Source organism: Panthera onca, chromosome D4, assembly GCF_046562875.1.
Source record: "Panthera onca isolate mPanOnc1 chromosome D4, mPanOnc1 haplotype 2, whole genome shotgun sequence".
In the NCBI taxonomy this organism is placed as follows: Eukaryota; Metazoa; Chordata; class Mammalia; order Carnivora; family Felidae; genus Panthera; species Panthera onca.
This window is the reverse complement of record NC_138351.1, coordinates 23,754,668-23,778,620: the sequence shown is the minus strand read 5'-3', so window position 1 is coordinate 23,778,620 and position 23,953 is coordinate 23,754,668. Positions and strand designations below refer to the sequence as shown.

The 23,953-nt window shown below is 43.1% G+C and overlaps 1 protein-coding gene and 1 long non-coding RNA gene across 2 annotated transcripts; both read right to left on the bottom strand.

Moving 5' to 3' along the window:
- Positions 1-302: 302 nt before the first annotated feature.
- Positions 303-6,600, bottom strand: LOC132675244 (spermatogenesis-associated protein 31D4-like). The gene is given in 5 exon segments (XM_078436912.2): positions 303-608; positions 611-4,596; positions 4,880-4,940; positions 5,492-5,537; positions 6,345-6,600. Coding segments are annotated over 5 exon segments (4,497 nt in total). The 5' UTR covers positions 6,483-6,600; the 3' UTR covers positions 303-342.
- Positions 6,601-10,037: 3,437 nt separating this feature from the next.
- On the bottom strand, positions 10,038-21,589 carry LOC144614067 (uncharacterized). The gene is made up of 4 exons (XR_013551599.2): positions 21,495-21,589; positions 21,089-21,177; positions 17,216-17,347; positions 10,038-10,433 (listed from the first exon to the last, which is right to left on the bottom strand). It is a non-coding gene; the product is annotated as an uncharacterized LOC144614067 (long non-coding RNA).
- Positions 21,590-23,953: the final 2,364 nt, after the last annotated feature.

Genomic DNA, 23,953 nt, shown 5'->3' with positions numbered 1-23,953 from the left:
GGATCCTCTGGTAACTGGAAGCCACTGTAACACTAGCAGGCAAGAAGGAAACAGTGGCTTAATCATTATGTTCTGAAAACTATACCTGTCTTTGATCCTCCTCAGATAGAGAAGACTTACTCTAAAAGGTATAAAGCGTTCAAAGAGGGTAAAGGAGAGAGCTGCTAAGAGGCAGCAGAACAGAACCCATCTCCTCAAATTTCATCAGAGAGGAAATGGGCTTGGACTACATGGTCCCCCAAGAGATCCCCCTCAACAGGGGGACTGGTCACCTTGAACCAACACAGTACACAGAACAGACATCACTGTTAGAGGAATGTTTATTGGGGAGAATCAAAGGGATTATTTTGTGGGATTTGGGCTGCGAAATTTCCCCCTCTCGAAATTCTGGACAAGGGTTTTCTGTCTAAATGATAGACACAGATCTCCAAATACCGTGCCTTTAGCACTGGTGAGAGTGGCTGGAGGCCCCTGGCCAGCTTGATGCCTGCAGGTGCAGTGTGGGTGGGGCACAGGCTCCCTGTGGGGCACAGACAGGCGATGGTTCTGCCACAGCAGCTGGCCCTTAAGTGCCACAGCTTCCTGCTGGTGTCTGCCCTTGTCCCTGATCTAATACTTGGACAATGGCTGTGGCCCACAAAGACAGCTTGTTGGTGACAGGACTTGGTATTTCTCTCTTTACAGGAGGGAGCCCTGTAACTGAGAGGAGGCCCCTGGGCAGGCTGTGCCTGGGCCTGCACTTGTGCTTCCTTCCGAGTTTTCCCAAACTTGCCTGAGGACAGAAGGGGCTGTTGAGGACAGGCGCTATCTGTAGCATGCCGGTGCCCCATCTTCTCTTCTAAGAACTTCCCAACATCTTTCCTGAGTTTCTGAGCTTTGGTCCTCCCAGTAAAGGCAGCTCTACCTTGAACCATGCCTCTGCTTTGCACACATGGCAGGATGCCCTTTTCCTGGGAGTTTTCTTGTCTTTTGCACTTTCTGCCAGGATTAAGCCATTGTAAAATAGCCTTCACTTTTTTCCTAAAAAGGCTTTCACGGGGAGGCTGACCTTTCTGTGATAGGGTGCGGGAGAATTGGCTCCCAGGCTTCTCTGCCAGTGCCACGTCCCGGGGAGGGCAACTCTTCCTTATAGGCTGGGATGTCCCCAACCCTGCATCCCCTCCACCAAACTCTTGTGCTTTGGAACACGGAGGGCTCACTGTCTCTGTAGCTGGTGGGAGATTCTTGTGCTGGTGCTTCCTTAAGACATGCTTAGGGACCCAAGTATCCTGCTGCTGTTCCGTGCTAATTCCTGTGTCCTGCACACGGACGTGAAGCACCTGGGAAGCTCCCATGTCCCCACTGGAGTCCTCCTGGTCATGAGTCAGGGAGGCCTTGGAAGTCGAGGGGGGCAGGTCGTTGTCTTTGCTCTGGGCCCACCTCTGCTGTCTTTGCTCCAATTTAAGCTTTAATTCCTTATACAGCTGTTCTGTTAAATTAGGATCCTGGGGAATTGATGTGTTTGGTGGGTGGCTTTTAATGGTCACAGTACGTTTGTCCTTATTTGCATTCACATTTATCATTTGGGGGCTTCCTGGCTGGCTGGTTGTCAAGATATCTCTAGGTTTTGATTGACGCCCATCTAGCTCCTCAACCCTGAATAACTCCCTGGACACTTTGGGCACAGAAACAGGTTCTGGATTCACCACCATATTGCCCTGTTGCATCTTGACTCTATCGCTGGGATTTACGGTCTTATCCTTTGGCTCGTGCCTGGTGCCAGCTTGCCTTGCGGGCTGCTTTGAGGGCCATCTGTTGGCTGGTACAGTCTGTGTCTGGCTTGCTTTGCCTATGCTGCTCTGTCTGATAGGTTGAAGAGTCTGTCTGCCATCCTTCATTTCCTGAACTTCCTCTGCAAGCCCATGGTTGATAGGACGCGGTGATTTTGCTGGGATTCCCTGTCCTTCCTTGCCCACAGTTGAGGTGGCAGGGAGAGAATGATCCAGGATGGGGGCTGAATTTGCTGTTCCCACTTTGTCTCCATGGAGAGATTTAGAGCTTCCTCTAAGGGACTTGAAGTCCCCAGATTTTGAGTTGGACCCAGAAATCAGGTTGGTGGAGCAGGCCAGGTTCGAATGGGATAAGGACTGGGATGGGGCCTCTTTCAATTTAAAGATAGCTATGGATTCAAGGTCCTTAGGGGGAAGGCCCTCTACCATTCTATGATGGCATTGTTTAATATGGGACTCCGGCATCTGCTGTGCATTGGATTCAATGAAGGAAAGCTCCCGGGAGGTATTCAGGCAATATTCCCCACCCACTGATGGTGGCAGAACTCTCTGTTGTATTTCAGTGTGGGATTTCTCAGGATGAAGCAATGTCTGATTCATAGTACGCCATGAACTATGCACGGTCCCGGGGAGCTGACCCTCATTGATTTCCTCCAACTTTTTGCTCAGATGTATTCTGAGGACATTTTCAAGTTGCCTTTGGCCTAGTCTCTCCACAGATGCCCTTGATGTATTCTCGGGTGGGCTCATAAGTTCTTCCTCAGCATCATACCCCATATCCTTATCTGAAGAGCTCTCTGGGTCACTCAACAGATGATCTTTTGGCCCATTCTCTGGGTTGTTTCCCAGATCCTTCCCAAAGGGGTCCTCTAGCTGAAGCATTTCTGAGTCCCCCTCATGGAAGCTTTCAGGTTGGCTCAACCCAACATTTAGAGTGTTGCTACTCTGACTCTTAGAGGTCTGTTGGAGTCTACGATAGTGCCCCACCTCAGGTATGTTTGAAAAATTCTTCGGAGGCCTCATCAGTGATAGAGACTCATGGATCCTGCGGGGAAGGCCCCACCGGTGCTGGATGAGCCTCTTTCGGAGGTGATGCTCTAGTTTCTTACGAAGCTCATCACTGAGAGGAAACCGTCCAGGAAGGATAGAGACTGCACCATGGGCCTGGAAGGCCCGGCGGTTAGACAAGTTAGGAGCCGAAGGACAAAAGGCCTCATGGGATCTTTGAACCACAGCAGGTAAACCCCACAAACTTGCCTGTTGCTTCTGCAAAACATTCCATTCTAGGTCTTGAATTTCAGAGGGGATGAGAGACTCCAACTCATTCTGGGGTCTATGAAAACACACTCCACAGCTCTTAATCTGGGGTAGAGGACTAGATGGCAGGATTGGGAGTGGGGACTGAAGGTAGGTCTCAGGCTGGACTTGAGTGGGAGGTAGGGGCTGGGGTTGAGGCTGGGGTTGAGGCTGGGGTTGAGGCTGGATCTCAGGCAGGGCCTGAGGAAGTGGAGGGGGAAGTCCTGGGGATTCCTGGTCTGTGGAGGTAGAGATTCTATTGAAAATAAAGGTTGAGGAACAATCCTCTGAGACATGGGCAACAGGGGGCAAAGACTCAGTATCTAGAGTTGGGAGACCCCAGAAGAGCTGCAAAGGTGTTGGCTGTAAATGGACCTCTACCAAGGTTGTAGGATAGGGGGGCTGCTGATGCACATGTAGCTCCTTTGATTTGTCTTTGCTGTTCCAGAAAGGAAGGGAGGCTGCCAAGTCAGGCTGGGCAGCAACTGACTCTGACATTTTTCCCAAAGAATTTAGTGTGTAGTCTGGCCTGAGTTGTTTTGGAAAAGAACCCTTCTTTCCCTTCCATATCAAGAAATCACTCCTCTTTTGGACTTGTTTCTCCAGAAGTGCCAGGACTTCAGGGCTGAGGAAAGACAGGCTGCCAGGCTCTACAATGTAGGGCACAGGGTCTCCCCTGGAAGAAGCCTCAGAACGGAGGGCAAGAATCTCTTGGCTGAAATCACATTGAGCCAAGGTAGAAGGGAAGAACTCTTTGGCATGAGTTTTGCACCAAGAGAAGTCTGAGACACATGAGCTTGCATGGTCAGTGCCTGTGGTTGTTGGGATATGAGTGGACAATCCAACAGGGCCATCTGGAGATGAGTTCTCCGGAACAGGCTTCAAGGTGATGGAAACTGATTTAGATTGAGCCACAGTTAAAGTGCTGTCTGGTGGTGGTGAAACAGACAGGGTTGGTGGTGCATGATGACAAGCACAGGTCTCAGTGGGATTCTTTGTCTGGGACAACTCCGATAAGGAGTTGACATCTTGGGAAACGGGGGAGTCAAGAGAGAGGATGGTATTTAGAGACAATTTGGCCTCTGGTTGAACAACAGGGTCCAAAGTCTGAGCATCACATGGTGGGAGAGGGGAAACGGCAAGGGGTTGGGGTGGGAAATGGTCCTCAGGGAAATCAGATTCCAAGGGAGGACAAGGCTGTGGTGGCCAAGAGTGATCCGGTGGTGAGAGTGGAACATAGTCAGCCAAGGGGGTCATTGGGTTAGGTGGGAAGGTGGAGGCAAGTGGCAGGGAAGGCTCAGGCAGAGAAGCTGATATTAGGTCTCCTGGAGGGTCTGCTGAGAAGGCAGGGGATGAAGTGAACAATGAGTCAGTCACAGGAGCTGTGGAACCCAAGGGAGTAGCATCTTCGAGGGCCTCTGGGTACAGCATCCGATTGATCTCAGCAGTTGTGTTATTACACACCTCACAGAAGGGGTCTGGACATAACAGTTGACGAAAGTGGATTGTATCACGTTGCCGGCCTAGGGGGCTGCAGGAGACAGGAGGTACAAAGCTGCAGCCAGGGCCAGAACAAGGGAAGGAGCCCCTGCTGACCTGCCAAGGGAGGGGCCACCTGAAGCCTGCTGCTCCTTCACAATGCCCCACATTTATGACTTCATAATACACTCAGTAACCTTCACCCCAGGGCCCTCATTCACGTACCCTTTCCTATGGCTACCCCCCTCCCATGACTGGCAGGTTGCACTGAATTCATACAATTGCATAAATCATGCTCTAGGAGGGATCAGGATAGAAGGGGAAAGAGTAGTCACCTCCTTATATTACACATCAGCTTCCTTATCTCTTCCTCTTCTCTCTGAAGGCATTTCCAACCTGGGAAACCAGGAGAGTGGGTTATATGTAGTGAAGGTGGAAACACAGGTATTCTACAGGAGTCCCTTTGTGACACACCCTTGCGATATTAGATTCTGGATGCCCCAATAATCGGTAGATGAGGTCAAATGGTCAATGATGTGACACATGGTATAGCATTAAAGTATTTCATTTACATTACATCATGTGATGCTCAAACCACCTCTGTGAAGCACAGAAGTCAGTGCTTACCTCAGGGAGGAATCCTGAGTATCCATGATGTCACAGGTCTTGCACAAAATCAGGAGACAGAAGTTCTGACTCCTGACATCTCACACGGCCACTACTGGGCAACAACCATTGATTGCACAGGTCCACCATGGCTCCACACTCAGGGCTGGGCAGAGCAAGGAATCTAAGGGCCTCCAGTTCTGAGTGTTCTGAGGCCTCCATTTTCAGGGGGGCACTGTGTCTAGTAGCTGACATCCTCAGAAATCATGGAACTGGAACCTCATGGAAAGGACAGGAAGGGTCACCCTTGGAGAGCTCATGTGGAACAAGCAGAACCTTACCTTTCAGTGTACCGCCTTTCCTCCTCCTCTTGGCTCTGCCCTGACGCTAGAATGAAAATCAAAGAATGAGGAGCTTGGGACTCATCTCTCACTCTGCTCTCAGAAATGGAGACATTCTTGGGGTGCCTGGGTGGCTCAGACAGTTAAGTGTTTGACACTTGATTTCGGCTCAGGTCATGATCTCTGTTCACTGGTCTCCAGTGAATTCAAGGTCCCCATCTGTGCTGTCAGAACAGAGACTGCTTGGGATTCTCTCTCTCCCTCTCTCTGCTCCTCCTGGGGCCACCCTCTGTGTGTGTGTGTGTGTGTGTGTGTGTGTGTGCGCGCGCGCACGTGCGCATGTGTATACTTTCTAACTTAAGGAAAAAAAACAGAAACTGAGGACCAACAGTCACATCAGTGCTCCATCAGGTAGGACCCTGTATCCTGGGACAGAGCTTGGACCCTAGTCTCTGCTCAGTGTGTCTCAGAGGCTTAGCACTCTTCTCCTGATCAGCCCAACATGAAGGCTCGGTCGAGTGAAATCTTACATGAGAACGTGACCCATGATCAAGTGCTGGGGAACCTTGTTCTCTTACACACATCCCATACTCTCTAAACCCAAACTAAGACTACAGAATCCTTATGTTTGGGATTTTATCCAAGACCCGCCACCACAGCCAGATAAGTACTAAACCTTAGTACTTTCTTAACCCTTAGCCCTGCCAGATCTCTCCTCCTAGAGGAGTGAATGTCTCTTCTTTTAGACTTCCCATTTTAGTTGTGTCTAATCCTACCAAACTCATTTTAAAATTTGGGACTAGAAGTAGAAACAATACGAATGTCTGTTCAGGACTCCCCCAGGATTCCTTACCTTTTGGATGGGTTTGGTGTTCCCAGTTGGAAATGGAATCCCCATCAGGTAGCACAGGAACAGAAGAAGCAACCCCAACCCATACAAGAAGGTGAAGTTGGGGTCAGTCTCGAAGCATGTTGAGCCAAAGCACAACATGGTTCAGTAGCACTATTCTGAAATGAGAGAATCACAAAGCTGCCTATAGGTAACTGAATCGCAAGGCTGCCTATAGGTAACTGAGCTGCGAGTGTGCCGATGCCTGACTATGTAACTCTCCAGGCTTACATCACAGAGCACTGAAAAGTCACAAAAGGTTTCTGAGGGTTGGTGGAGGGGACAATTGGAGAGGGTGTGCCCCAAGCCCCTCCCCACCTACCAGCCCAGAAGGTCCCTCCACCTCTCCTCCTGCAGGTCCCTCTGCCCTACCCTGCCATCCTGTTTTTCTACCTCATCTTTTCATCATATTGACAAGGGAGCATGAGGCTGGCTGAGGGGCCAAGCACAAGCTAGCACACAATCCCCTACCTGCCAACTGTGGGCAATGTGTGATATTCCTTAGATAACTCCAGGCTACTCAAAACCAAGAAAGGACAAAAAACAAATGGCTGAACTGATAGTCTCCACCAGTTCACCAGAAAAAGGCAATCCTGTCAACAGCCTATTGTCCAGGAACCCCCTACTGTCTTAATGTTAATGCTTTGCCTGAGGGAAAAACAACCTTATCCTGACTATAGCCAGGCCTCCAATTATCTGAGTCTTTAGACTATGAAAATCCCTTTAGGAACTCTCTCTTGACTTTGTCTCCCCCTACTCCATAAAAGTGTCCCCCAACACTTATAGTCCAGCTCTTTCTGCCCATGGGTCCGGTCCCTGTGCTTTAATAAAACCAGCTTTTTGTACCAAAGACATCTTCAAGAATTCTTTCTTGGCCATCGGCTCCAGACCATACCCCCACCATCAACCCAAAACTTCATCATTTGGTCCCCAGCATGGCACGTTCAGTCTTTTTATTGGGACTCTGAGCCGGTGCAAATTCAGTGAGTATACTCTCTCTTTTCTTCCTTTCTTCTTATTTCAGGGGCTTTTCGAGAACTATGGTCTTATTGGAACACTTTCATATTGATTTCTCAGGCTGCAATTCTCTAACCCATGGCTACTCTACGGGGAGAAGAAAGCCTGCCTTTTGGCTGGAAGTTAGTACCCTAGCTAGAATGGTAATAAGACTCAGAAACTTGATCCCCTCTCTTTATTCTTGTCCTTTATACAAAGTTGTCTGTCTTGGGCATGGGACAGCCACCTAAATAACCAGGACAGCTGCCAATCTTAAGACTTTCATGTGAGGTTTCCTCCTCATTGGTCTAATGTGATCCCCTCCACATCTCTGGTCTAGCTGCTTCAGGCTGGGAGACCTCCACTGGGAGCCAGCCAAATCAGTACCTGATTGAATTAAAACCCAGTCAGGGACCATTTTCTAGGGAGTTGGCTGTAAAGGCTATATGTGTTGGAATGTCACTTAGATCATGATGGATTCCTATCTTTACTGTTTTCAGTCAATATCCTCTACTAACTACTTAAAATACAAAATGGGGTAGCTCTCCCCCACCCCGTAAATTTTCTAGTGTTTTTCATGGGCTAAAAATCTTAGGTTTTTCAAGAAACTAAAGCATGGCCTCCACAACATGCTCATCACAGACTAGGTAATCAAGGCATGGCCATCAGGGCATATTCTTCAAGGCATGGCCTTTTAGGGCACTGCTTTCAAGGTACATTATTTTGGTCCCTACAACAGGCACCCGTCTGTAATCTAGAATGCAATGGGGAAGCAGGGGGATGGTAGCATTCCCCCTTCAGGAGTCCTTGGTTGGCTGATTGGTGGTCATAGCAACTTCAAGAAACACCTCCGGTCACTTTGACACCAGGAACTTTTGACATATCCTGCACAAGGGATGCCACCTGGGTGATGGGGGTCATTCTCAGGGATAATGTACCTTCTCTTTCTTTTCTACTTTTCTCCTAAAGAGAAGCATAGGAGCTTCTTCTTCCGTCCCCAAGGAATCTCCCTTCAGATGCCTTTTGGCCCTCTGGAAACTGTGATATCATGACCTGAGCTGAAGTGGGACATTTAACCAACTGAGCCACCCAGGCGCCCCAAAGATCCTTCAAAATTTAAAGGAATTGATGGTACACCTGTTTTTTGGGGGTTTTTTGTTGTTGTTGACAGCACTGAAATTACCTCCACTGATATTTTAAGAGGGGAGGTTCACAGCTAACATCAAATACAAATAATTTGCCAATGTCTATGCTAACATCAATTATAAATCATTTGCCAACACTTAAGCATTTTACTTGCAGCAACCTCAAAATCACCCTATGATGCAAGCAGTTTTCACAATCACCCATTGATGTAAGCAGGACAGGTATCTACTGCCCCTTTTATCAAAGAACAAAACTGAAGCTAAGAGAGGGTAAATGACTTCTCAAGATCACCTAGCTAGAAAATAGCAGAGCCCTGACAATGAAATCCCCAATGTTCTCAACACCTCTGTTTTAAACATTAAGTGACTTCTTAAAATAAAGAGTCACCCTAGTCCTACAATTAAAGCAGTTGTGTGGCTACAAATATTTACTTTGTGTATTAAATGCTAGAAGAAAATTTTTGTTGTTATTCTATCATCCCCTTAGGTACTTTTTCCTTTTCATTCGTGGCACCAAAGTCTTTATAGGTTTCTTCTATTGCCCTCTGAGAACCTGCTTTCAAGAACTAGATTATGTACGACTCTCAGGAAGTCATAAATGAATAACAAAACTTAACATGCCATACATCTCACACAGTTTACATACATCTAACCCTTAAGCCTTAATATAAAGCTCTCACAGGAGCAGTTCAGGCAGCCATCCCGAGGTAGCAGAGATGGCTTTTGGTAGAGTGAGGTGTTCTCACATGTCAGCTGGGACATCTTCCCAGCTGACCTGTGTCACCACATAGAAGTCTGGTTCATACTGTGCTAGGTTAGATTGTGTCCAAGAAGCAGTATTTTCCAAAAGCTCTAGGACAGTGATATGCTTGTATTTGAAGACATTCCATATAGATAAGTAAGGAGAAGTCATTGGTTTATGATTCTCATATGTTTGGGGCACCAGGTGGCTCAGTCTGTTAAGCATCTGACTTCGGCTCAGGTCATGATCTCGTGGTTCATGGGTTCAAGCCCCAAATCAGGCTCTGTGCTGACAGCTCAGAGCCTGGGTACTGTGTCTCCAGGATTCTGTGTTGCCCTCTCTCTCTGTCTCTCCCCTGTTCATGCTCGCTCTCTCTTTCTCTCTCTCTCAAAAAACAAACATTAAAAATGTTTTCAAATGTTTTTATTTATTTTTGAGAGTGAGACAGAGAGACAGATGGTGAGCAGGGGAGGGGCAGAGAGAGAGGGACACAGAATCCGATTCAGGCTCCAGGCTCCGAGCTACCACCACAGAGCCTGATGTGGGGGTTGAACCCATGAACCTTGAGATCACGACCTGAGCCGAAGTCGGACGCTCAACCGACTGAGCCACCCAGGTGCCCCACATTAAAAAAGATTTAAAAAATGATTTTCATATGTTTTCCATTTCCTAGGTCCAGTCCCCAGTGCTCTCTCTTTCCCATCCTCATAACTGTCCCCGGGATGAGCCACATGGGGAACGGCTATTTTCAGGATTCCAAAAAGCCTGTAGAACCGAGTCTCGGGCAAAATCTGTTTAAACTGCATTTAAGATACTAACTGGCTATAAAATGTCTCTCGTTCCATCACACACCAAACTTTTATTGAACTCTACAGTGTAGTATTTCTAGTAGAAATATCAACAAAATATGGTATCGCCTCAACGCTTGGGCAGGTCATAGTTTAGTGAGTCCTGTAAATGGCTACGAAAAGTGATATAAACAGTAAAGGAAGTAGGAATAAGAACATAATGAAAACACAGAAATCAGAGTAATCAGTTCTTCTCCCAGGAAGGAGAAGAGAGAAGGCCAGAGAAATTTTTACAACAGGTGCCAACTGAGCTGAGCCTTGTGAGGTATTCGGGACTTCTTCTTCCTCTTCTTTATTCTGTTTCCTCCTCCTCTTTTTCTTTCTGTAGAGCAGTTTTAGAGCAGTTTTATAAGTTCACAGCACAATTGGGCAGAAAGTACAGAGTTCCCATATGCCCCTCTTCCTCCCTACCACACACACACAGCCTCCCCCCACTATCAACGCCCAGAAACAGCATGGGGCAGTTATTACAATCAGTGGACCTACACTGACACATCACTATCACTCAAAGTCATACTTTACATTAGCGTTCACTCTTGGTGTTGGACGTTCTATGGGCTTGAACATGTGTGATGACATGTGTCCTCCACTGTAGTGTCACACAGAGTAGTTGCACTGCCCTAAAATCCTCTGTGCTCTGCCTATTCATCCCATCTTGCCCCCTTATCCCTGGAACACACTGATTTTTTACTGTCTTCAGAGTTGTTTCTTTTCCAGACTTTCATATCGTATGATTATACATAAGGTGTGTGGCCTTTTCAGATTGGCTTCTTCCACTTAGTGATATGCATTTAAGGATCTTCCATGTGTTTTCAAGACTTAGTGGCTTATGCCCTTTTAGCGTTGGATAATATCCACTGTCTGGAGAAACCAGAGTTGATTTATCCACTCACCTATGGAAGGACACCTTGGCTGCTTCCCAGGTTTGGCAAGTGTGAATAAAGCTCCTATAATCTTTTGTTTTAGACCACTTTATTGAGACTTAATTCACATACCCTACAATTCACCCACTAAAAGTGTACAATTCAGTGGCTTTTAGTGTATTCACAGTGTTGTGCATTCAGTCACCACAGTCAACTTTAGAACTTTTTCATTATTCAAAAAAGAAGCTTTTCCCCGTAGGTTTCATGCATCCTTCAGTCTTCTCATTCCTCCTGCCCCACTAGGTTACCACTGATGTATTTTGTCTGTTGCAATTTGACAGAATATTTGAACCTAGTAATTTAAATCTCAGGTTTGTATTTTTTTTTCTTGTTTTGTGTGTCATTTTTTCAGTGATTCATTTACATTGTATTTTATGAAAGTATCAGCCCACAGTAGATGGAGGAGCAGGGGAGGAAGCAAACTGGTCCTCCACCACAGAAAGTTTGAGAAACTGTGGTCTAATGAACATACTCCACTGTGAAGCCTGGTAGTGAGTCAGCATTCTGGAAGCACACAGGGAGACTTTGGGGAGATCTTTCCCTCATGCCATGAGAGGGGGCAAAAATAAAAATTTCCACTCTAATCATGGGACTTAATTTGGAAAGGGATGGATACTTACCTCGGCTCTCACTCATTTTCTCATGCCTTCTTCCTTGTTGACCTGTCCTTATACAGAGTCTCTGGTAAGAATTTACACTGCATAACCTCTGGATACAGACATATTAATAGGCTAACCATTACATGCACATTCACCTAGACTCCACATTGGAATCTCTTTTCTTTTTTTTAATTTATTTTTGAGAGTAGAGAGACAGAGTGCAAGTGAGGGAGGTGCAGAGAAAGGGAGACACAGAACCTGAAGCAGGCTCCAGGTTCTGTGCTGCGGGGCTCTAACCCACGAACCATGAGATCATGACCCCAGCCCAAGTTGGATGCTGAACTGACTGAACCACCCAGGAGCCCCAAGACCAAATCAAAATTAGACTTGTTTTACAAGCAAAATAGTCTTCATTTGGCTATCTCTGGAAATGAGGGGTTGAGAGAGAAAAAAAAAGTTTCAATGACATACCTTTATTGATGTGAATTCTAGTTCTGATTGCTTTAAATCGTAGCCTAAACTAGGCAACTTGAGGTAAACTTCAGAGAAATGGTGACAATAGCACATATATGCCAATCTTTCTGCCTCTTATTCTGTGCAGATAGTAACAAGATACCATGGGCATATGATTACTTAAGTGACTGGAAAATGGGATGGATTCCTGCACCAATTGTACATAAAAGACTTTTCTCACTGTAGACCTATCAATAGATAAAACTATAGTGCTTTATTAAATTATTCATTTGAGGCCTGGGTAATTTATAAATCTCTAAACCAATATGCCAACCATGTCCTCCCTAAACCTGATCTGACAGTTACTAGAACTGACAAGACCCGGTTTATTTAAAAGGCAGACAGGCAGACAGAAAGGCTGACAGGAAGGAAGGAAGGAAGGAAGGAAGGAAGGAAGGAAGGAAGGGGGGAAGGGAAGTAGGGAGGGAGGAAGGAAGGAAGAAAGAGAAAAGGAAAGAAAGAGAAAGAAAGAAAGAAGGAAAGAGAAAAAGAAAGAAAGAAAGAAAGAAAGAAAGAAAGAAAAAGGGGATTAAATTCCAAAATGGAAGGGCACCACTATAATAGGGAAACAGGATAAAATGGCAGAGAGGGAAGGGTTAGGACCTGAGGTCCCTAGATGGGGAAAACACATATTTGGGAACAATGCTGCAAGTGTTTGACTACAGCAAACCCCCTCGGGCATAAGGTCCCTCTTAAGAATGGAAGAGACACACCTACTCCCCCTCAGGTTCCCCTCAGGAATTTGACAATCAAAATGCCTAGCTAAACCATAAAACTTACGTCATACAGGGGACAGTATAACCAGCCTGACTCCTCACACAATGGAGTTGAGCCAGTCAGGAATGGACAGCCCAGCACCTACAGCTGTCCAGTCAATAATAGTAGAACCTGAGAAGGAATGAGGGAGAAGGGAAGGGGGTGCTAACCAGACCCTTATAAAACAAAGATCTTTGCCTATAGTCTGCGGGCATTCACTTTTCAATGTCCCCTCTCTATAAAGAGAGTTTTCCTACTATTCTTATTTTCTAAACTTATACTCTAATAAACTTGTGCCTGCTACACATTTTGTGTCCACCTCTTCATTCTTTGAAGCGGCAAGACAACGAATCCCGGGTACTGTGGTAAAAAAACCCCTGCAACCTTACTATGGGGGCTCGTCTGGGATATCAACATCTTCTATCTGTAAGGAAAGAGCAGGCAGCACCCCCTCTTTTCTTTATCTCAACAAAACTCTTAAACCACATAACGGGCACCCTTCAGCCAGTTAACAGTGAACAGCAAGGCTGCCTTTCTCAAGTCTCTGGTGACAGGATCCTTGGTCTCCTCCCATCTGATCCCCCAATGTAGTTGGGAACATTGGCATCGTGCAATCCCAATTTCCTTTTGAGGAAAACCTCAATCGGAGGCCGAACAGGAACTGATGAATCCTGGCCAAGGCTACTCTTTAGTGGATGCCTGAAGGCTGTCGGCAGAACCTGATCCCTGACCTCCAGTTTGGGTATCGGTGGAAATCTCCTCTTTCTGTCTTGGCCAGCCTCTCCCTTTGGGAAATGGGTGGAAAAGCCCAGGACTTATCCCTGGGGTATCCTCCTAGGAGTGACCTGGGTGACTTCCAAGGGGTCCTACTCACAGGTTTCCCAACTACAGTGGAAGGTGGCCCTCTACTTGCTTCCATTTCTGACAGTTTGACATGGCTCACCTCCCAGGTCCCCATTTTGTAAACCTTTCATTTTCAAGCATCTCTTGTAAAGTACAGAGAAGGACTTGGGCGCACCTTCCTCCTGCTCCTGATGCCCATGGTGGGGATGGGAGAGAAGACATTTGGCAGGCTTCCACAAAATGCAGATGATAATTAGAACCAACTGTCTCTTGTTAGGCTACCTCAGGACCGGGACTTTAAGAAATATTCCCAAGCAGCTGCCAAAGTCCCTTTGCTTCAGGAACTTCCCTATCTTCTCTGGCCTGACATGGACTCCCCATTTCCACTTGGTGGTGGAAAAAAAAAATTGCACCTGCTCATCTGTTCAAGCTGACAGATTTTAGGACTGGGAGACCGCTTTCTCTACCCTCTGGGCTTTTGTCTGCCTCTGGGCTTCTTGGCAGAACCTCACCTTCCCCTCCTCCCCTTCCCCTCCTCCCCTTCTGCATCACCTTGGGTGCAACCTACAAACTGGTTCCTATACTATCCTCCGACCCTCAGGTACCACTGGCTCCCAACTACTCCCACCCTCAGGTCAAGGAGCAAAGAGCTCCCCACTTGGACCTCCCACTTCAGATTCCCCACCAGTGTCCCAGGAAAATAATGGAAAATGGGGAACAAATTGATTAACGTTTAAATGAACACAGATGGAATATATTCGGGTTTCAACTAATACAACTTTTGGTTATATAAGATATACATGTCTGTAGAGTTATCAGTATTAAAAATAAAACTTTGTCTACTTTGGTCTACTGAAGGTCAAATAAGCTTCTGTTGTCTCTATTTCAATTTGTCAGCAAGAAAGATGACTTAAAATAATAATTAGGTCCATCTCAAAGTTGCCATGGGTGATTGTTAAGTGAGCTTTCAGGGTCTTTGAGAACCTGAAACGTTAATGTTTGGCTTGGACGGTAAACTAGATTAAATGAATTGGATATTTAGGCCTTTTCTAATCAGATGGAATGCTGAAGCATTCCTTACAAAACATAGGTTTGACCATTTGACTAATGCAGAAAACTAAGGGTATTTGGATATGGATATTTGGATAACATGCTCTGTGCTTAACTGATTCATAAGTTTGGCATAAAAGGAATTCTGATGTCGCTGACAGTTCACAATTGGTTACTCAATTAGTTTTCACTGGAGACTAAGGTTTCTAAGCATTAGAATTCTTCTAAATGCAGTCAATACTGATGGAAATATGGAAAGCAACTAAATATGCAAAAAAATTAGGAGATGTGTAAGAAAAATATAAGAATGGAAACACATTTTTCCTGAAGGTTAAAGAATGTGTTTCATCCTAAATGAGACTGGTTATATTCTTCAGTATCTTGGATACCCTTACCTTTTAAGAAACCACTCATCCAGTAATATCTTGCACTCTTAATGGTTGACCCTAGCTCACCTTTCCTCTCTTAACATTTAATATCTACATAATTCTAGTGATTTATCTAGTCTATTGATGTTGAATCCCACCTAAAAGTCACAGGAGGCTGAAAACTCACAAAGAAGAGATAGGCAACCTCCAAAAACAAACATCTCTATTTCAAGGGAAAGGCCATACTACCAGACTGACAGTTCCTTGATAACTACACCTTACAATGACGGGAAGAGACAACCAGGAAGATGCTGCAAAACACCATAATGACAGAACAGATTTTCCCTCTAATTTATGACGGCCAAGTCAAAATGTGTCATTTTGAGTTAGGTTGAAAACATACGGCTTCATGTCCAAGGGTTCAGTCGGGAATCATGAAATCAACAAACCAACCGTGAGATTCTTAACCTACATAAGCCTTTGTCTCCTTATAAATTGCTTATAAAGATCCCAAAGGAATCCAAGTTCCTATAAATGGGGCCCTGGCAAGAACAACGTAGGCAAACCTTGTTTTATTATACTTCTCCGATACCGCGTTTTTTACAAATTGAAAGTTTGTGGCAACCCTGCATTGAGCAAGTCTATCAATGCCAGTTTGCCAACAGCGTTTGCTCATTTCATGGCTCTGTGGCACGTGGTTAATTTTCATAATACGGCAAACTTTTCCATTATTATTGTATTTATTCTGGTGATCTGTGTGATCAGTTACCTTTTGATATTACTATTAGAATCGCATTTAGGGCACCACAAGCTCTACCCATAGGAGATGGCAAAATTGTATGTGTTTTGACTTCACCAACCAGCCATGCCATGTGTCTCTCCCTTTCTTCAGGACTCTCTATTTCTTGAGACACAACAATATTGACATTGGGCCAGTCCATAACCCTACAATGTTCAATACTGTTCAAGTGAACAATAACCCTCTCAGTGTTCAAGTGAAGGGAAGAGCCATGTCACTCACCTTACATCAAAGGTTAGAAATGATTAAGCCTTGTGAGACAGAGATGTTGATAGCCTAAAAAGACTCAGCCTCTTGTGCCAGTTAGCCAAGTTGTGAAGGCAAAAGAAAAGTTCCTGAAGAAATGAGAAGTAATGAGAAGTGCTACTCCAGTGAGTACAGAAATGGTAAACACACACACACACACACACACACACACACACACACAACCCCACCAGCCTTGTTGCTGATATGAAGAAAGTTTAAGTGGCCTGGATAGAAAATCAAACCAGCCACAACATTCCTTTAAGCCGAAGCCTAATCCAGGAAAAGGCCCTAACTCTCTTCAATGCTATGAAGGCTGATAGGGGTGAGGAAGCTGCCAAAGAAAAGTCTGAAGCTAGCACAGGTTGATTTATGAGATTTAAAGAGAGAAACCATCTGCATAAAATAAAAGTGCAAGGTAGAGCAGCAAGTACTGATGTAGAAGCTGCAAAAAGTTATCCACAAGATCTAGCCAACTAATTAATGATGGTGGCTACACTAAACAACAGATTTGTAATATAGACAAAACAGCCTCTATTGGAAGAAGATGCCATCGAGGACTTTCATAGCTAGAGAGGAGAAGTCAATGCCTAGCTTTGGAGATATTAATTTGAAGACAATGTTGACTCACCATTCTGATGATCCCAGGGCCCTTAAGAATTATGTTAAGTGTACTCTGCCTATTCTCTATATTACTGATTATTTTAAGCCCACTGCTGAGACCTGCTCAGAAAAAAAAGATTTTTTACAAAATATTAGCGTTCATTGACAATGTACCTGGTCACACAGGACCAATGTATCTGGTATTCCATCACTCCAATGGATATCTACAAGATTAATGTTCCCATGCCTGCCAAGACATCATTCTATAGCCCGTGAATCAAGGAGCAATTTCAACTTTCAACTCTTACTATTTAAGAAATACAGTTCATAATGCTATGGCTGCCACTGACTGGGATTCCTCTGATGGATCTGGGAAAGTAAATTGAAAATTTCTGGAAAGGACTCACCACTCTGGATGTCCCTAAGATCATTCATGGTTGATAGGAAGAAGTCAAAATATCAACAGGAACAGGAATTTAGAAGCAGTTGTTCCAATCCTCATGACTTTGAGGGGTTCATGACTTCATTGGAAGAAGTACCTGTGGGTGTGTTAGAAAGAACAAGGGAACCAGATTTATAAGTGGAGCCTGAAGATGTGACTGAACTGCTGCAATCTCATGATAAAACTGTAACAGCTAAGTTGTTTCTTGAGATGGAATCTACTCCTGGTGAAGATGCTATGCAGATTGTTGAAATGACAACAAAACATTTAGAATATTATATAAATTTAGTTGATAAAGAAGTGGCAGAGTTTGATAAGATTGACTCCAATTCTTAAAGAAGTTCTAGTGTAGATAAAAAGCTATCAAACAGCATTCATGAAAGAAAGACAATTGATGCAGCAAAGTTCATCGTTGCCTTATTTTAAGAGATTGCCACAGACACCCCAACCCTTAGCAACCAGTACCCTGTTCAGTCAGCAGCCATCAACATCAGGTGAGATCCTCCACCAGCAAAAAGATTGTGATTCGTTGAAAACTCAGATGACAGTTAGCATTTTTTACCAATTCAAGTACGTTTAATTAAGGTACATACATTTTTTAACAGAGTATAGTATAGTGCAAAGATAACTTTTATATGCACTGGGAAATGAAAAAAATTTATTTGTCTCATTTTACTCCAATACTCACTTTTTTGCGGTAGTCCAGAACTGAGCCCACAATATCTTTGAAGTATGCCTATACCTCCCATTTAAAAAATCCTATTCTCAATTAGATTTTAAGTTTCCTGTGGTCAGGGAACCACAGTTTACCAATCTTCTCTATCCTCCTCAGCATCTCATTGTCTTATACAGACAATGCCTAGCAAATATTCCTTGCCTTGAATTATATTAATCCACAGAGATAAGTTGACAAGATAATTCCCTATCTAGCAGAGACCTAACAATGTAATTATCAAGAAGTCAGGGCTAAACAGTGGTCTATATTAAAGAGGGGAGATTTGATTCTCGTTCTGGATCCCTTTAGCTATCCCTGTCTATTTTGCAGGTGGCGGATCAAGAGAAATCCTTCTCACATATGGAAAAACTGAAGCACACAATTAAATTTCATACAATTTAAGATTTAACAGGTATCAGAATATCAGTTATCCTATACATTTAGACAACTCATTTAATTTGTGACAGTGAGTTTTTATGTTTTTAAGTTTATTTATTTATTTATTTTGAGACAGACAGAAACAGCCCAAATAGGGGAGGGGCAGAGAGAGAAGGAGAGAGAAAGAATCCCAAGCAGGCTCTGCATTGCCAGCACAGAGCCTGATGCAGGGCTTGAACCCACCTAGCCGGGAGATCATGACCTGAGCTAAAACCAACAGTTAGGCACTTAACCAAATGAGCTACCCAGGTGCCCCAACAATGAATTTTTTTTAATAAGAATTGTTCATATATACAGAAAAACAAGTGTTAATGTTGTTCCTTCTGAGATTTTGAAAAAATTATTTAATTTACTAAAAAATGGAATGCCCTAATGTTTTAAGGCAAACACTCTTCCTTGGCTCCCAAATGTTTTCAGAAATAACTTTTTCCTTGTTAATTTACAAATCTTGGCTGCATTTCCTGCTCATTTCAAACATGTGTTATATATGAAATGATGAGGGAGCATAAGGCAAGCTGACATGCCACAACCTATCCCACCGCACCCCCCCTCTCCTCCGCCCTACAGGTGGAGTATGTGTGGTATTCCTCAGGCACTCCTGACTGCCCAAGAACAAAGGAAGGGAGACAAAAAACAAATGGTTTAACTAATCGAGTCTGTATCAGTTTACAAATATTTTAGCAATATTACAAGAAATAGGCAATCTTATCAATAGTCTAATCTCTAGGAACTCCCTACTATCTTAATTATAATGCTTTGCTTGAGGGAAAAACAACCTAGGTTTGACAATAGCTAGGCCTCCAGTAATCTGTAAATCCTCTTTAGCATATGGGAATGGCTTTAAGAAACTTCCTCTTGACTTTACTTCTCTCAACTCCACAGTGTATAATCCATCTCTCTTCACAACCCTAGTGCAGCTCTTTCTGCCCACGGGTCCTGTTCCCATGCTTTATTAAAATCACTTTTTGCACCAAAGACATCTTCAAGAATTCTTTCTTGGCCATCATCTCCAAACCCCACCATTGCTCCAAAAACCCAACATGAAATAAGTTATTTTTCCGAGCCTAATTTTGGCAGGAGGGCATTTCGGAACTGGCATAGAAAGATCTGGGGACAAACAAATAGGACAGCTTGAATCTGCCACAACTTCATAACATTTTCTCTTTTTCATCTATCTCCCGGTCCACAAAGGCAAAGGCAACAACGAGGGGTAAGTGGTCTGTAATAAAAATTTCAACATGAGGTAAAACACACCTTGAAGTTGTATATCTGACCCTGTAAATGGCTTTCCAAAAGGAATCGCTTCTAGATAGTAATAACTTTTTTTTAGGATAGAGGATGTAAAGTGAAATTAAGACCATGATAACCAGAGTAATCCAATTCCAATATTATCACTCTAGTTCCCTGAGATTTATAGTCAAATGAAATAAATGGGTAAAGCAATGTGAAATAATTCTTCTTAACCTTCCAAAGTTTCACTGTACTGATAACATTTGGAAAACACCAGACATTTCCAAGTATATAAAATCTATTTTCTTCAGATCCTCTAACACTGATTTTGTGAAGAAGTACTTAGTACTCAATAGATAAAGAGAATACGATTGTATCACAGCTTTCTAGATCAGTACTTGAGGACCAAGACATACACTAAGTCACAAATGTTTTTTTCCCAATGAACATTCAAATTTATCATATAGGTAAATAGGAAGAACAGTTTGTAACATAAAAAGAAACCCAGTCTGGAGGCACGAAACAGGGTCCTAATCCCAATTCCATCCGTTTCGAAAATAGCGGATTGAATCCGTGGCCATGATTATTCACCCCTCCCTATATCTATAACCTTTCAGTTGTTACTTTGCAGTTCATCAATAGCTAGAGTCTATTCTCTCAACCTTTGTGACTTGTGAAAGGAAGTGATATTTTGACAGTTCCAAACCTAAGCCTCCAAAGATATAGTACATTTTCTGCGCTTGCTCTCCACACCCCTTTCACCACAAGAACATGCCTGGGCTAGCCTACTGGAGAATGGCACACATGGAACGGAGGTAAGTCTAATGACCCAGACATGAAAAAACAGGTCAAGGTTAGCAAAGTCACATACCAGTTCACAGCTCACCAAAGACACATGAACGAGCTTCACCAAGCTCAATCCAAATCAGTAAAAACCCTCAGCTGAATTACATACTTAGCGTTCTAAGCTTCTGGTTGCTATTTGAAACTTCTAAATATGGGAATTTTAAAAACTTTTTAATGCATCTATAACTACCCGATACCTACCTTTAGCTTATTTAAGTAATTTTCTTATTTAACTGACATAATAGTATAGGTAATTAATAACAAGTACCTTTAAAGATTCTATGTAAATTACTACTAATAAATTAAGTGTTACGAAAGTATTAAATTAAAAACCTGCAAATGCTTCATTGCTTATAATGATCTGCATGTTTCATCTATTGGAGTTAAGTATTAAATTTAGGCCCAAATGCAAAAACTGGCTCTGTTACAGATCAGCAGATGGCACCTATTCAAACACCAAGAGGAGCTTGATTCACAGATTTGAAAAGGTTTAAAAACTCAGACAATAAAATTATTTTTGTATGTCCCTGATTTTTAAATGAAGAGATTATTTTAGCGACTTAAATCATTCACTTCAATTTTTAAAAACTTGTTTGCACTTAGACTTACTTTTAAATTTCCTTTAAGACTAGCTTAGTCTGGGAGATTTTAGTTCCAAGTGGCATTCAGCCGGCTGCCACTCCCTTCTCCTAAAATGCCTATAAGGAACCAAAGAAAGAGATTAAATACAGTAACATTTAAAACTGACTACCATCTAAATTTGGGGGGAATTTCCTTTAACAATTAAACCAATGAAACTGAAATGAGCAGAGCAAGTAATGACTGATCCATGCATCACTCTGAAAACAAGGATGGCCCACATAGAGAATAAAAGTTTCTTTCTCATTCAGTCTGACCCTCTTGCTTAGAGAAACATGCCTACATCCAACCAGGAAAAAAAAAATAGATAGATAGATAGATATAGATATAGATATTTCTGAACTGACTGGAAGGAGATACGATATAGCCATAATACCCTTTCCACTTCCCCTTCTTAAACTTCTCAACATCTTTTTACATCCTGCAGCACCTAAAAAATAAGAGGACAGAGAAGTCAAAGCATACATGAGGATCAGAAGTCACATATTACATGCTGGTGGCATGATTCATAATTTTATATGGTAGGGAGAAGAGACTGGAGGAGACTTTAAAAGTTTCTTTTAGGAAACTAATAAATACTCTATTAACTCAGATTGCCAGAGAATCAAATGTGGGGCTAAGAGGCAATACTATCATAGTTTAGCTAAAGCAACCAACTTAGGAGGCGCCTGGGTGGCTCAGTCAGTTGAGTGTCCAACTTCGGCTCAAGTCATGGTCTTGCAGTTCATGAGTTGAAGCCTCACATTGGGCTCTGTGCTGACAGCTCCAAGCCTGGAGCTTGCTTCAGATTCTGTCTACCTCTCTCTCTACCCCTCCCCCCTCACACTCTGTCTCTCTGTCTCTGTGTCTTTGTCTCTGTCTCTCTCTCAAAAATAAATAAACATTAAAAAAAATTTTAAAAACCCAACTTGGTAAATTCCTACAATCTAGAGACTAGAATTTATACTAGAAATTCAGTATATCTACCCATCTTGCAGCTAGATATAGGTTCAGTCAACTCCCAAGTACACAATAAAAGAAATCTATCTTCATATATACTTTGTTGGTCGATACTAGATTAAGGATCGATATTATCTTTTAAGAAGGAGTTAAAAAAAAAAGAAAAGAACTATTGGAATAGACACGGTGGGGTTCCATTTCTGAGAATATGGAGCTGCTATGTAGAACTAAAGAAACTTGAATGTCTTTTATATAAAACAAATATAGAAGTACTCTGAAAAGTAGGGAAAAGATGTGATGAAGAAAGGATGGATGTGAAGGAAGGATGTGAATGTGAGTTCCCCCGGTTTTCTCATCACATCATATATCCTAAATTTGGCACCGAAAAATCTGAAAGCCAGAAAATGCCAAAGGGTACAGACTGGAAGAAAGAAAAAAAAAAAGAAAAAAAAGAAAAAAGCCCCAAAAGAAACCTACTCTTTCTCTAGCAAAAGGACCAGGAAGGGATATCCTTATATGACACAAAACTTTCAGACAATAACAACTTTACTGCAGACAAACACCATATGCCATAAGCTAAGAGGCATATAAATTAAATAAAAATAATAATAACAATCGATATATGTCAACGCTGTGATAACACATACGTAAGAACTATTTGAAAAAAAATTTTTAAAGCTATCATACTACAGATTTGGACAAATGTATAATGACATGTACCTATTATTACTGCATCATAAGGAATATTTTAACTGCTGTAAAAATTATCTGTGTTCAACCTATACATATCTTACCACCCCCAACATTCTCTGGCAACCACTAAGGTTTGCAGTGTTTTTACAGTTTTGCCTTTTCCATAATGTCATATAGGTTGAATCATACAGTATGTATGTAGCCTTTCCAGATTGGCTTTTTTTACTTAGTAATATGCATTTAAGTTTTCTCCATGTCTCTTCATGATTTGATAGTTCATATTTTTTAGTGTTGAAAAGTATTCCATTGTATGGATGTACCATGGTTGATTTATCCACTCACCTACTGAAAGACATCTTGGTTGCCCCCAAGTTTTGGCACTTAGACTAAGCTATGAATATCATCAAATTCATCAATGTGGCAGTTATTTTGTGGACACACATTTTCAACTCCCATGGGTAAATACCAAGAAGTGCAATTGCTGAATCATATTGCAAGAATATGTTTGGTTTTCACCTCACGCTGGTCAGAGTGGCTACAGTGAACAAATCAGGTGACTATAGATGCTGACGAGGATGTGGAGAAATGGGAATCCTCTGGCACTGTTCATGAGAATGCAAAGTGGTGCAGTCGCTCTGGAAAACAGTGTGGAGTTTCCTCAAAAAATTAAAAATAGATCTACCCTATGACCCAGCAATAGCACTGCTAAGAATTTGCCCAAGGGATACAGGAGTGCTGATGCATAGGGGCACTTGTACCCAAACGTTTATAGCAGCACTTTCAACAATAGCCAAATTATGGAAAGAGCCTAAATGTCCATCAACTGACAAATGGATAAAAAAGATGTGGTTTATGTATACAATGGAATACTAATTGGCAATGAGAAAGAATGAAATCTGGCCATTTGCAGCAACATGGATGGAACTGGAGGGTATTATGCTAAGTGAAATAAGTCAGGCAGAGAAAGACAGATACTATGCTTTCACTTTTATGTGGATGCTGAGAAATTTAACAGAAGACTGTGGGGGAGGGGAGGGGTGGGAAATTACAGAGAGGGAGGGAGGCAAACCATAGGAGACTCTTAAATACTGAGACTAACTGAGGGTTGATGGGGGGTGGGGGAGAGGGGAAAGTGGGTGATGGGTGTGGATGAGGGCACCTGTTCGGATGAGCACTGGGTGTTGTATGGAAACCAATTTGACA